At 34.0% G+C, this 15,548-nt stretch overlaps 2 protein-coding genes and 1 pseudogene across 2 annotated transcripts; all 3 read right to left on the bottom strand.

The window, feature by feature from the left end:
- Nucleotides 1-5,194: 5,194 nt before the first annotated feature.
- LOC18038229 (serpin-Z1B) lies at nt 5,195-5,998 on the bottom strand. Its single transcript, XM_024182650.1, is given in 4 exon segments — nt 5,195-5,386; nt 5,548-5,705; nt 5,708-5,830; nt 5,833-5,998. Coding segments are annotated over 4 exon segments (639 nt in total).
- A 1,146-nt stretch (nt 5,999-7,144) lies between these two features.
- Nucleotides 7,145-8,586, bottom strand: LOC18038131 (vegetative cell wall protein gp1). The gene is made up of 2 exons (XM_006430896.2): nt 8,277-8,586; nt 7,145-8,181 (listed from the first exon to the last, which is right to left on the bottom strand). The coding sequence occupies exons 1-2, from the start codon at nt 8,446-8,448 to the stop codon at nt 7,310-7,312; spliced, it is 1,044 nt and encodes a 347-aa protein (XP_006430959.1). The 5' UTR covers nt 8,449-8,586; the 3' UTR covers nt 7,145-7,309.
- Nucleotides 8,587-13,488: 4,902 nt separating this feature from the next.
- On the bottom strand, nt 13,489-15,446 carry LOC18038130 (annotated as a pseudogene).
- Between the last annotated feature and the right edge of the window lie 102 nt (nt 15,447-15,548).

The raw sequence follows: 15,548 nt of genomic DNA, 5'->3' as shown, positions 1-15,548 counted from the left end.
TTTTGGGATTAATTTGATAAATTAATTTTTATAAATAATTATTAGTAACATCATTGTAAATTTATCAAACATTGCTTATAGTAAGGCTGTCATTGTAAAAATAATGGAAATATAAAGACATGAGTGTCTCATATTGAACAGTAAAAATATTTTGAGGTATTTTTAAAAATATAAAAACTAAATAAGCACTTAGCCCAAAGTATGTAAATTAAACAAACATTTATCCTAACAGTCATATAACTAATAAAATAAGATAAACAAAGTAAAGTTGTTCGAACTGAAAAGATAGAAAAATAAAAATTATAACTAATATATATATATATGATATGAAATTTGAATGCTAAACTTATTAAAGAATGGATATTAATTAATCTAATTGGCATAATCCCTCATGAATATAAGAGTTTAAATTATTGGTTGACAGCAAGGATACTGTATTGGATTATATTTTAACTTAAATGTGATATGGGGCCTTACGCTTACATAAATGGCCCCTTTCATTGTTCTTATAAATTGGCACTCATCGTTATTCTTATAAAACTTCAGTTCAACAAAAATTACAGCTAAGGCTAATTAATAATTGAGAACATGATTATTTGGATCCACCAAATTTTTTATTAAATTCATATTAAAAGTAAATTTTAATTATTAAAATATTCTTAAAATAAATTATAATTTTAGAGATTAAAATGTAGTTTTAAAATAAAATTATTGTTTGAACCCATTTTACATTCAACTTTATATTATTTTTCTTAAACCCTAAATTGATATTCTTTATTGATTTCCCTTGGCTTTCTCGTCAATATTAAACTCGAGGAAGACAAAGGAAGAATCAATTGAAGGAAATACTGGAGACTTTTCAGATTGAAATACTAGATATTGGATTTTATTTTTATTAATACCAAAGTTTTTTTTGGCAGACATCTAATTATGTTCCTAGCATAGCCGCTTTCAATAGCATATCCATCCAACTTCCAAATAAAAGACAGTGATATAATTATCACTTCTTTCCCAAAATCAAGTAGTAGACGACTTGACTGGGGCTCTCCCTTTTTACCGTTATTAGCTGCTCCAGCCATTTTGCTTTGGCTTTGCTTACCGCACTTTGCAACTTTTGCTCCAAAACATATAATTGAGAGTATTGTTTATATTCTGTATAATCTTTTAGTTTTCAATTTAATAAATCTAATTATTTTTTTATTTTAAATGAATTTAATGGGTTTAATGAGTAAAAATATATATTTATAATAATTGGGTTCAATAAGGGTACATTGGGCGTTTAGGTAGGTTTGTTAAGTAAAATTTGAAATTTCAAAACTTAACGGTGGGTTTATTTACTAAATGGGTGTAGCGAGTAATTTAGTGGGTTCAAATAACCTCACACAAGAATTAAACACACTTAATTTTTTTGGACAAATTACTTGTATTCATAATTAATCTTCCCTTTTCTAATTTTCTATATGTCACTTCCTATCTTACCAAAATAGATTGCAATCTATTGTTATTTTCCTATTTGACTAAATTTTTTTCACTTAAAATTACTTTCTAATTATAAATTAAAATATGTATAATTTAAGTCAATGATTGACATTCATAAATTTAGCACTTAGAAAAAATTTTAATTTGTGTGTAGGATAATAATAAAATTAACAAAAAAAGAAGAAAAATAGTAGATTATTACTTTAAGTTTTAACACTAAAAATAAAAATAAATTAAAAACTAAAAGAGTATATTAAAAAAGAGAGGATTTTCTGAAATAAAATAAATGTATCTGGAGAGGGATTGATGAAGTGACTAGCGGGTGCCAATAGCCCAACACCTTGAAAAATATATTAGCCCAAAATTGAGTGTGTTTGAAAATAAACAATAGTCCACTGTCTTGTTGTAAAAAAGTTGTAAAAAATTTACAAACACCAAGGAGCCGCCCATCTGTATTATCCTACACCCCCCCGTGCCTGAAAAAAAAAAAGAAGTTAAAACACAATACACCCCCCCACTACATTGAAAATATTTTGTTTATTTTTGTGGGGACTATTGTACAAAAAGTGGGGTGAAATTATTAGCACCACTCATCAAAAACCTAGGGGTAAGAAAAGCCAAAAATGGGGGCTAACCAGCTCTCCAATCACAACCAATTCCACAATTCAGACGACAAACAAGACGTAGAACTTTAAAAGTAAGATATTACTCGTTAATTGTTACAGAGACTAACAATCTTTACAATTATAATTATTTTAAAAAAGAAATGCACAAAAATACAAGTGATTGTAATATTTAAGTTTCAACTATTGTAGATCACTCATCGATTAGATTATTTATTTTATAATTCGTAAAATTACTTATTTATCATCCAATAGATGCATTTTCGATTTTAATATTAATTATAACAATAATTACGATTATAACTACAACTATTAATTACAAATAAAACTATAGTTATGATTATAATAAAATAACAAGATAATAAACTTCGGTCATATAAACATCCCCGTTAAGCCATAACATTGTGGACTTACAATCCACAAACTTAAAAAAAAAAAAAAAACATATTTGTTAAATATAAAATTCGATTTTCAGGTTCCAATTTGGTTTTTTTTTTTCCTCAAAACCAGAGCTGATTAAGGAAAAAAAATTAACAATTTTTTTTATATTGAAGCAGTGCCATGCGACATGATTTAACAGAATGTGAGAAAATTAAAAAAAAAAAAGGCTAAATTTTGTAAGATAGTTTTAAAAAAATTCATAAATAAATGAAGGACTGGACTGAGAATTTTGGTACCTATGCAATTTTGTTTTACTTTTTTGTTCTATTCTTATCAGTTCTTTAGATTTCAGTACCAAACCAAACCAGATCTAAATTTTTGGTTTCGCCTAATACCAAACCAAATCGAGCAGTTGCCCACATCTAATTAGCATTTAGCCGCCAGCTTCAGTATTACTAATAACAATAACATCTACAACAACACCAACAACAACAACAACAATAATAATAAAAAATTAAAAATATCGTAATTGGCTGACAAGTTCAAGATGACCTGTTGTTTATGGGTATAAAAACAAACGACAAGCCTTTGATTAAACAGAACAAATGGCGGATGACGCCTCTCCTCCTTATTTGTACAACCAACATGCCTAAATAGCATGTGTCGATACATACACTGATGACCCGAGGTTTACATTTTGATCATAAACCACTCGTCCATATGTTGTCGTCTTTTTTCGTTCCATAAAAACGACTTATCATTTGTGTTGTTGAATTCCTTGTGATTTGAATTAAAGTAACAGATTGCTACAGTTATGTGGAATAACAATCTTTACAATTGTAATTGTTAAAAAAAATACACAAAAAATACAAGTGATCGCAGCATTTGAGTTCCAACTACTGTGGGTAACTCATCTATTGGATTATGAATGTTAGAATTTATAAAATTACTTATTTATTATCCAACAGATGCCTTGAATTAATTATAAGAATAATTACAATTGCATCTACATCCATTAGTTACAATTAAAACTATAACTATAATTATAGTAAAATAATAAGATAATAAACTTCGGCCATATAAACAATCTATTGTACCATAACATTGTAAAACTAAAATCAGCAACCTTCAAAAAAAAAAAAATCATATTTGTGGAATTTGAAATTTTGGTTCTGGTTCAGTATCCTTTTCTTTAAAACTAGAACTGAATCGGAAAAGCTATTAACAATTTTTTATATTAAAATAGTGCCAGGCGGCATGATTTAACAGGATGTGCGAAAATAAAAAATAAGAAAAAGTTAGATTTTGCAAAGATAATTTTAAAAAATAATACTATTTGAAGGACTTGGAACGAGAATTTCAGTTCCAGTTTGAATTTTTTTTTTACTCTACTCTTATCGGTTCTTTAAAACTTCAGTACCATTGTATTTTAAAATTTTGATAATTTACCAATAAATGGATAATTAAAAAATAATTTCTTTTTCGGTGAGTCTATTATAACTATCAAAATAATCACAAAATCCACCGTTCAAAGGATTTTTTATTTATTATTAAGACCTCCCGTAAATATATTACAATTGTAGAAATGATAATGTGGTTAAATAACCAAAAAAAATAACGCTTCCCATCTTGATTTCGTTTATATTGTTCTCTTGGTTTGTTCAATGGGTACTAATTGGATCATGTTCAATGGGTACTGAATTAATTAGAATCCCAAAAAATAACAACTTAAAGCATGTTCTTTGTCAATGAAAGAAGGAAAGTGCAACAGGAACAACAATTGTTTGCTTGCTTGATCTGGCCTTGCTGCTAAGTTTAAAGATGATACAATTTGAATTTTATTTCTCACGCGCTACTGGAATAAAGATTGAAGGTAGTTGAAATTATGTAAAATGTTCTTCGTAACCCAATTTCTTATTTCTCGGGTGGGTTTTTGGGTCATGATTTCTATATACATCTTTGAGAATATAGTGTAAATATATGGCAGAGAAAGATTTTGTTATTTGGTGTGATTTATAAAAATACATTCAAAGCTTGCATGGGGTAAGAAACAACGATGAAAAAAAAAATGAATATGAGAGTGAAACCTTAACATTTGTAATGGTGGAGACAGATTCATAAATAATCGTAGAGAAATAGAAAAGATGATGAAGCCATGAAACAAAATTTGTATAAATTATAATAGTTTTATTCAATAAGGGTATAATAAGTATTAAGATATAGGTTTGTTAAGTAAAACATAAAATTTCAAATTCTGATGATGGAGACAGATTTTTTGTTTTTTTTTTTTTTTTTTAAGTCTACAAGGATTTCAACCCACCTCGCACCTTTTGCACGGCCTTTGAAAGCGAATATGCTAAAATGTAAATCAGTGGGGGTGACAATGGTATTTGAATTTAATTTGTTTTCAAGAAGAAACAATGGGATCCAAGGTCCACGATTTTCTTTTTCCTTTATAAAGAGTTGAGATCTATAAGTGCAAAAGTTTTTACACAACAAACGGATAATCAAATTATATTGTAATAATTTCATTATTGAGTGCGTTTTACATAGATATAGCATTTTTTTTTTTATATTGAATGAGTAGTGTACAAATATCAGAAAGGATACAATATCCTTACCATACTTTGTCGAGTTTTTCTTGAATTAAAGCATACAATTAAATCAAAGCTTAATTAGTTTGATTTCATTTTTCAAATCCTTTCTCAAATTCAAGATTCCGATAGTGGGTTCAGCAGAGCACCAAGAAAGAACACAGCATTTGATGTCTCTTCCCTGATCATGAGCATGAATGGATGATCTGCAACAAAGCTTGGAATTGGATACCTTGCACATTGCGTTACCGCTATAACAGCATTGCTCGCAGCAGCTTCAGTGCCTTCTTCATTAACTTCAATAAAAACCTTATGGTACATTTTCGCACGAAATGTCCCTCTGAAGGATCGACCATTTCTGTAATCTCATTAACATCCTTGAAAGGAAGATCCATTCCCTCCCAGTTCTTTCATTGTTTCTGAAGCTTCAAACTCAAATGAAAACTTGAATTTCGGAATCCAAAAATCACGCGGGTCCTCATATTGTAACTTGAATCGCTGATTGAAGAATCCGGGACTGGACTTAAACCTATTTTCAAATTCTTCAGGTCATGGAATGTATCTGGGAGAAAAAAGTACATGGCAAATTGCCTGCTACCATTTTGGTATGGAATTTTCAGGATTTTGTGCCATCGAAGGCGACGTAAAGATGGGGTACAGGTTCCTGGCTAGTCATGAAGGGAACTTGAATAGTTTGGCCATTGAGGAGATGGAAATGTTTGTGTTCAGTTCTCGAGGCATCAAATTTTTTAGCCATGCTTCTTTGAAGTACAGTGCATTTGCAAGAATGAGAGGGGTTTTTTTCCTCTCTTCCTTTAAGACAGTCTCGTGGGAGCAAATTTTTATCAGCCCTTTGGTTGACTTCTCGGCCCATGAATTAATTTCATCTATCACTTGATCAGTCCACAGGAATAAGAGCATGAAATGAAATTTAATTATCAGAGACTACACTAATTATTTTATATAAAGCTTGAAAGATGGCCAGAGATGAGAGACTTAAACAGTAAGAAGTCAAATGAAGATGCAGCCTTCATTACAACTAATATATTCCTTTTAATTATTAAATATTACGAGGCATGCATCATTAGCCAATATAATGTGCAAAAGTCAAAAGGAAATGAAATAGCAATACCTTATTCACGAAGTGCTATGGCTTTGTACACTTCGTTGACAATCTCTTCAAAAGAAGACTTCAGTTTGAGACCTTCCTTAATCCAAGCACCATTGATGAAGGACAAGATCGGACCTCCGCTGAGTTTCTTGAAGGTACAATTTACACTTTAGTATTTTAATTGAAGGTGCTTGACTAAGTCATATGTGTGTGTGTGTATTGGAAGTCACTTGGAAACATGATTACCATTACTAACTTGCTAAGTAAGTATGATCTCGTATGATCTTTTTATTTTTAAAATGTACATCGTCTGTTTCGTAATGGAGCAAGGGGCTCACATGGAAATATAAGGTTCAGTCTAGTCCAGTCTTAAACTACCACATGGACTGGATTAGAAAAATGTTTAGATCCTATAAGAGGAATCCAGTGTAGTTCTAAATACTGCAAGTTCTTACAAGAAAAGCTTGCAATCCTCTTTGGAAAGGGACGTCTTCAGAATCAGAACATGCGTGGGTGGGTGATTAGCTGGTCCCCGGCACTACTGCTTCACTTTCAAATGACCCATTAACTTAATTCCTCAACATACTTTCTAATAAAGCGATAATTGCTTTGCAAATTTTAAGCTTTGAAGGTGGTAAAATTAGTATTTTCTCCTGATTTCAATACTCTGCTGCTTTTAATTAAGAATTTTTTTACCACGTGTATTAATATAGGTATATGATTGAGATTTCTCTCTTTTAAATGTTGACCTAGAAAGTTACTCGGAAGAATCTCATATCAGGAGGGATCCTGGGCTAAAGCTGAAACATTAGCACTAGCTTGATTACTATAAGCAGAGACCTTAATCTCATCTCCCCGGATTATAATGATACAATTAAAAAGCCCACATAATGTGACCACAATCAAATTACAATGACAATAATGAAGGAAGAATTTACAGAGGAAAGCCTGTCAGATGACTAGAACTCCACTTTATTCTAAAGTAAAATACTCCCGTGCCCTACTTTTTTTCAAAATATTATAGGAGACAGGCACAGAACATAACGCCATAAAAAGCCTAAAAAATGGGAAATTTGAATGGTTTATTAGAGAAATTATACATGGACAGACATGGGATTCAATCAAGGAGAAGGATTCTTCGGAGAAGAAGATGCTGGAGGAATTCCAGGGGAGAGAGGCGGGAATGGAGGCAGAGGAAATGGAAATGGTGGCGGTGGAGTTAGTCCTGGAACTGGTGGCAAAGGAATCAATGGAGATGGCGGTGGCAGCAGAGGGTTTGGTGGAAAGAGCGGCGGCGGCTGTAAGGGGTTCGGAGGCAAAACCGGAGAAGGCGGCTGGAGCGGGTTCGGAGGAAGGATTGATATCGGGGGCAGAAAAGGGATTGGGGGCAATGGAGGAATATCGAAAAGTCTAGGGGGACCTAGCTTCTCTTCTGATGGTTTTGTTTCCCTGGAAATTTCCTCAGGTTTTTTTTCGGGAGTCTTTCCAGGCATTGGAGGAAGGAATGGGAGTCCTGGAAGAGATGGCAGAGGTGGAAGTTGAGGCATTGCTGGCAGTCGTGGTAGCTGAGGCATTGGAGGAAACTCCGGCATTGTTGGATCTTGAATTGGAGGTGGAAATGTTGAAGGGCTATCAAATGGAGGAAGTGAAGCTTCCTCCGAGTTTAAGGATGTAGAATTTTCCAGGCTTGGTTTTTGGTTGCATAGGTTTGGTTGCTTCAGTGGCTTGAAGGTGAAAAATCCTGCTGAAAATATGTGAATCCCCTGCTTTCTTGATTTCAGGTGAAGTGAAGATGAAGTTGCTGTTGATGCCACACCACAATAAGGCTCACTGCTGTTGATTAATTTCACCGAACATCGGTTGATTTTCTTGACATGTTTGCTAACTGAGAAAGGCAAATCAACTTTGAACTCTCCATGCTCATCAGTCTTCACTTCTTGGCGGAAACTTGGTTTTGAAGTCTCATCTTTGCATTCTACAGCAACAGAAGCGCCTGGAGACAAACACCATCAAAATTTCAGCCCACAAGAACAAAAGAGAAACACACAAAACTGTAAAAAGAATGAAAATTTTTTTGTCTAAATGAACCTGAAATGAAGTGGCTGGCCTTTGAGAAATTATCCTGGAAGCATGTGTCACAGTACACAGTACCAACGACAATAGCAGATGGATGCCTCTTCTCATGATGATTGCTTTCAGCCTCCAGGTTACCAATTATGAAACTGAGAAAGAATATCAAGTAAAACCAAGACATTTTCATTCTTCACTCTCGGCTCTGAGAAAGGTTGAGCATACATACAAGTTTCTTTTTATAAGTAGCCTAATATAAGCTTTTCTCCAGCTATGAGAGAAATAATTAGTAACCCTTTAAATTGTTTTGGCCTCTTGAGGTAACAACAAGCTTATAATGAAGCTGTATTTATAGCCAGACAAACTGAAGGGCTCTTCAAGGTATTCATGCAAAAACCAGTCAACTGCAAATAGAAAAACTAGGAGCCGTGAATTTTAGGTTTACTTGTTAATTATCACGCCAAACAGCTCAAAAAGAATTGATAGGTAAATTTGGAGACTCAGCAGTCATATTATTACAATATGCTTTTGTCTTTGATTTTGGTTTTACATTTATTGAGTTTGTTCCTTTGTTGGTATCCAATTAGCAGTGGGGGATCGTTGGGTCCTGTTGGTTCACGAGACGTGTAGAGTAGCCACATATTTCATGTGTCCAAGAGGCTATGACGACTAAGATAGCAACAAATTTTGAGAATGTGTTTGTTTGCTTGCCGAGGCCTGAGGATTTGTTGCTTTTCTTATTGTAAAAACTTGATTTATTGTCATATTTTCATTCTATCATTATGCAAATTAACTATTTATTGACATAATTTCTAAAAACTATAGCGTCCTCCTCAATATATATATATATATATATATATATATATATATATATAGAGAAGGTTGTTCCAATCCGGAATTGTCTGGGAGGGAGGCTGGTGGCCTTTGGATCCAAAGGCCACCTGTGGTTGCACATGGTGGGTTCCACCATGTGCAGCCAACCGAAAAAAAAAAGGAATTTGGGGCCATTGGATTGAAGTCCAACGGCCACGAGTTACTTCCCGAATGCTATTCCAATTCGGGAGTCCCAAATTAGAACAATACTCACATACATACACATATAGATATAGAGTGTTGTTCCAATCCGGGATCCCGGATTGGAACAATGTCCGGGAGGGAGACTGGTGGCTGCACATGGTGGGCTCCACCATGTGCAGCCAAACCAAAAAAAAATTAAAAGAAGGAATTTGGGGCCGTTGGACTTGAATCCAACGGCCACAAATTTATTCCCGGATGCTGTTCCACTCCCGGATTGGAACATCCTCCTATAGATATATATTATTTCTTTAGTGCGAGCTCCTCTCTCTCTTTTTTTAATTTATTTATTTATATGAACATATTTTTAAACCGTGTAGTTTAAGAAAGTTGAATTTTTAATGTTATTAAACTGCACAATTTTATAGTGCATTAAAAAATAACTCTATTAAATCATACGACTTAACTGCGTGTCTACATTAAAAAAATATGAAGATGACCATATCTGAGAATGATTTTATATATATACATATAATAAAACGAATGGGATTTTAAAGAACTTTCATGGTCTTAATATATAGAAATTAATAAAGGGGGATTATCTATCTAAAGTGTTGCTAACAAATAATTAAAGTTACATAATTTATTAATGTTCTAGAATACGCAACAAGAAGAATCTTCGACACATTCTTTTTTCCCCCTAATTAACAACTTCTGAGGAACAGAATTTTGAAGGTAATTTAATATTTCTTGTTCTTTTTCTTTTTCTTTTTCCGTGTACACATTTGATGACCTATTGCCAATTAAGTTGGCAACTAGAGTCATGGGATTGGGATTTCCGGAAAGTTATTGTTTGACGATACAGCTAAAAAGATTTAATTAGCATTTTCACATGATTTTGCTGAGTCTCTCCATTCCCGTAACTTTCCTAAAGCACAATTATTGGTCTGACTCAGTCAAGATTTCATAACTTTCACCACACAATGTGATCATCTTGCATATATCATCATGACCGCTTGGAATGTGATATGATAACATATATATGGTCTAGAGCAAGTCCTTTCGTTTAGGTCATTAAGACAATGGCATTGCCCTTTTTTCCACATTTGAAAGGGTAGCCTTCCCCTTACTGATGGGGGAGGGCAAAAAGTTAACTCGATTGGTCTCAAGTATATGCGACTCAATTTAACACAATCTAGTTGAGATTCGCAGAGGTTGAGAGTATTTCAGCTGATTAATTTATCCGGAAATGCTGTTCATTTTCTCTGTTTGTGGAAACAAACAAGACCGTGGAACAAACCAATGGAATTGCCTAGAATAAATTTTTGCCTCATCAATCATGCTCTTATCTTGTTAGTGACAAAAATGTTCATTAAATTATTTTATTTTTGGTTCATATTTATCCATCTCCTCCATCAAGACCGACACAGTTAGTTTGCTTAGTTCCTATCGGAATTGCCACCTTGTCTTTTAATGCACCGATTGATTCCGAAAATATTAGAAAAAGACGAAGGAGAAAAGACAACTCCAACATTAAGTTTGCTTCGGTCGATTAAAATCGTAATCTGTTAAGTTAATCGATTATTTTATTACAACAATCCAAATTCTCAAAAGTTGTAATTTGTTTTTGATTTTTAGGAAATGCATATACTTCAATTATTATTTCTGCTAATTTTTTTTTTCTAATTTTAATGTGAACAAAATTCAAACCTTTATCTCTTATATAAAGTTTTTAAACTAATCAAGTACTCGCAGTCTTTGTGGACAATCCAATATAGTTGTTCAATCATAGATCTTGTGATCTCCTTAGGCGAAATGAACAAAAATAATCTTGAATTTTTGGACCTCTGATTAAAATGAGGTGTACGTGATGGTGAAAGAATTGATGTTTCCTTTTGTAATCTTATTTTTTACGTAACGCATCATTTTCTTCACGGGTGCTACACAGACAGACATGTCATGTGATGATTTTACACGTGTCTATCAATAATATGTCTAATGCTGAATCAACTGCAATTGTTACTATCAAAGAAAAGGAAAAAAAGAAAAGAAAAGAAAACAATTGTTGAATTGTATGTGCCAAATTAAACAGCATAATTTTATGGCTTCATACGACACAGAAAGTGACTTATACGGCATTTACGTTTTAGGAAGCATTTACGACGGTCGAGATCACTGTAGTTTAAAAAGATTTTAAGACGATTCACCTCAGCGCCATCGTTATTCATTACAAGTTTACTCAACAGCAATCTCAACCATCTGTTGTGGCCAAGGTCTAGTTCTAGTGATAAGAAATGATTTTTTTTCTTTTAAATTTTGGTTTCAAGTTTAATCTCACTAGTGTGCATCCGCGCGTTAATAATAATAATAAATAAAAAATCTCATTTAAGATTAAAACAGGCTGGACCCAGAAATTTAGTTTACGTGGAATAATTTAATAATGAATTTATTCAATATAAGGAACCACAATTTCAACTCATGGGGCATCTCAATTTAGTTCACGAGGGCAGTGGCACAGTTAAATTCTCCAAGTCAATGACTCATTTGATATTGAGGTGCTATGATTGTTTTTAAAAATAATGTATTACAATCTGTTAACATTAACAATAAAAAATTTACTGATACTAAAATAATTGGAAGAAAATCTTCGTAGCAATTATTGACAGCTGTACAATTTTATGCAATATCAGCAAAAGTGGGAGAATTTTCAATTTTATTTTTTTGAAAAGAAGAAATTTCGTTCTAGTGGAGGGATAGCGATAGAGATAGAGATAGATTTAGTGGAAAGGAAGGTAATGAGCGTAATCCTTCAAAAAATGGTTAAAGCCAAAGGGTAAGAAAGTGGACAATTTATGAAAACAAAAACAAAAGCATGCAACTAAAAGAAGGCAAAGGAAACACTGCACCAAACCAAGAGGACCTGTAACTCGAAAAATCCCAAGCATCATCTCACAAAAACCGCTTCGTGGTTTCATCTGGAGAGAACTAGCTGGTCAGTCACCACGCGAAATCATCGCAATAAATCTGCCTCAACATTTTTTTTTTTAATCTGAATGTATGCCTACGTAAAACAGAAACTTATGAGAGCCATTTTTATATACGCTTTCATTCAATCCTGAGATTTCGCAAACTTCAGGGAGGGCAAAAGAATCACTCTCCAACCATATACATATTCGTATGCAGCCTCTATCAAAGGCGTTTTAATTTAGTGGCTAGAATCAGTCATTGCCGTGATTTTCGTACAATAAGCCAGCGGTCTTAGCATAAAAATATGATCAACTTTTATGTAAGGGGTAAGGTACGTAGACTGAGAGCTTTTTCCATGGCTAAAGAGCATTGGTTCAGGACTTGGCTAATATTGAGAGAATTGGCAGTCTTTAACAAGAAGCTTTCAGTATATTACGTAGCGACCAGGCTGTCACGGGACGAGTGTAATGCGCAACAAATCCGTGCGGCACTTAAACGATCTCTAGCACACAAATCATTAAGTAAGTCTTTCGATCTTTTCAAACTAGCTAAGAAAGAACGCTTTTGCGAAAATGTTAGAGAGAAGAGAGAGCAATATAGCCAAATATAATTTTATTACTCATAAAAAGAGAAAATACAAGAAAGTTTTTTATTGTTAATGTTTGGTCCTATCAACATCAACATAACATAACTTTTGAAGAATGACAGAAGAGGAACGGTGCAGTTGCAAAATTAAGCGAGCAAGAAGGAAATAAGACTGGCTTCTAAGTAAAAATGTGAACAAAATGATCGAAAATTGTCCATGCAAAAAAAAAAATTTGTTATAGATTATCTATGTGGATATGCAAGCTTAAAAAAAAAAAAAAAGGATGTAACACAATCCTTAAATAAAATTCTTATTGAAGTTAACTGTTAACACACATGCTTATTAAGCAACATTAACTACAATTTTGTATAATGATTTAAGTTTTTCTCTTCATATGGAGAAAATGTGGTGCGCAAGGTTTGTCATTTGACAGATGTGATGGATCTCACAATAAGACCCACAAATTAAATAACATAATCTAATATATTTTTTAAATTAAAAATTTATAGATTCTACTATGAGACTTATTGAACTTACCACGTAAAAAGTTCTTAATAGGTGGATGCACCACCTCGTGCCCCAGATAAGTTTCTCTCATTTATATGAGTTTTGGCAAAACTCATAGATGTAGAAATATCTAGTCCCACGATTATATGATCGAATTTATGCAATGGGTAAGTAAAGAAATGACCATCTTCTTTCCGAGGACCAATGCTGCAAAGCAGGGCTAAAATGCGCTAAGATCATCCTGGAATCAAGTAATTGCGGAATCGGAGCAAAGTCAACACTTCTTGGAACATTGTACAGATTGGTGGAAGCCTATTTTGATAATGCATAGTCCATCAGCTCTTGAAACGTTCCATTTTCCAGTGGTCCAATTGATTTGTCCACAGCACGTGCTCGGCGGTACACTGAGCCGAGAGATTCTTCAAAGGCTAAACAGCACTGGTTCAGAACTTGGTTATTCGGAGAAATGGCAGTCTTTTTAACAAGAAGTTCCCAGTATATCACGTGGTGACCTGGAGTTGTCTTTCTATCCGCATATAGCTTGTGTCTTCCACGAAGTGGTGTTGAATTCAAGTAGCTGTTGTGAGGTATCCTGGACTGCGCTTTGTAATTCAGCTTCGTCCGTTTTGTTAAATTGAATGCTAATTAACACGTTCTTTCTTCCGACAAAATGGAACTGCGGATTTGAGTTGTAAACCCAGTGACCCGGAGAATGTCACCAACTCTGTATCTATACAAGCCCGATTAAGTGGCGTCATCGATTGCCTAGTTAGTTTGACATCATCAAGTTCAACCAGCTTTGGCGGCTGGGAGTCAGAGTCAGGTTCTTGAGGAAGAATCTCGAAATAGGAAACCTCCGATGGCTTGCACATTGGATTAAGATTTAGGCCAAACCAAGATTCTGGTGAGCCGTACATGACAGACGCAAATGGTAACCCGCCGCTATAATAATCAAGCGGAGGAATATACTGTACCATACTTCCGGTGACAATGACGTCAAGATAGTTGGTGTTTGGTCAAATTCTTGTAATGGTTCCTCCCCAATTTTCCGTTTAACAATCCGTTTTTATAAATTCGGCAAGTTCCGGTCCAGGCTTCAGAATCTTGGCCATGCAGTCCCTGATTGAACGCTCTGTGATTTTCTGATTCAGTGTGTCGGTTTCAATATCGTTAACTAGAACTTGCCAGTGATGCTGGAGAAATCTGAATAGCTCTAACATTAAACCAGAAGCGAAGATAGCTCCAAGAGCGAGAACCTGTTGGCATTCCAACAGGCCACAAAGCATTTGTGTATACATGCTTTGAAACGAGTCAATGCAAAGAAAGGCTTCATTTGGGCTTTAAGTGGTTACTTTTGTGGTATCCGGTGAGCACAGGGCGCGCCAAGACGCCACCTGGGGTTTTTGTTTCGTGTCTCACGAACAAGAAGTATAGGCCTTGGCACATGACTGTTCTATCAAATAAAATAAAAACACACCCTTTCTTTAAATAAGAAACAAATATATGCATTTGCATGCTCATAGATATCAACATACACGTCATACACGTACATAGAGCACATCAAATATTACTAACAGGAATCGGACACTATCCCGACTTTCTTCAGTTGTAGGTACAAGTTTTGGTTCCCAAGCAGAAGTCCCTGAACTGCAAATTTTTACAGGAATTAGAAAACTTTTTCCGAGATTGTCCATTTTACTACTTATCGTTTTTAAGCTTTTTTCATTTCATTATGGCTACAAATTAATCAAGTTGAATACACACACACACACACACACACTACACACCTTATAAAGAATTCAGAAATGGGACGAGCACACAAGATTGGAGAACAATCCCCATTATCTATGCAATGAATTTCAGGCTTAAGCTCCTCATAAGTAATCACCCGGAAGTTTCAATTTTAACGTCTCTCTATCAGTAGCTCCATCGAGTTTGTACCGTTTGAGGTTGAGCCTCAACCTCGGCGTTTTTGGTCAAGATTTTGGCCAAAACCTTCTCTTGAACTGCTGCAACATTTCTTGTCATTTCCTTGATGAATTGTAAACATTTTGTGTCATTTTCAAATGCTGGCGGGGTAAGTGGGAATGAATGAGTAGAATCAAATGCCATAGAGATGCTTATGAATTATTAAACTTGTCGAGGTTTTGATTGATTCAAGATCAATAAAGAACTTGGAATCTTGAACCGATCTTTCGAGATCAAACACTGATACA

Source organism: Citrus clementina, unplaced genomic scaffold, assembly GCF_000493195.1.
Source record: "Citrus clementina cultivar Clemenules unplaced genomic scaffold, Citrus_clementina_v1.0 scaffold_6, whole genome shotgun sequence".
In the NCBI taxonomy this organism is placed as follows: Eukaryota; Viridiplantae; Streptophyta; class Magnoliopsida; order Sapindales; family Rutaceae; genus Citrus; species Citrus x clementina.
The sequence above is the reverse complement of the archived record's forward strand: the minus strand, read 5'-3'. Positions and strand labels throughout refer to the sequence as shown.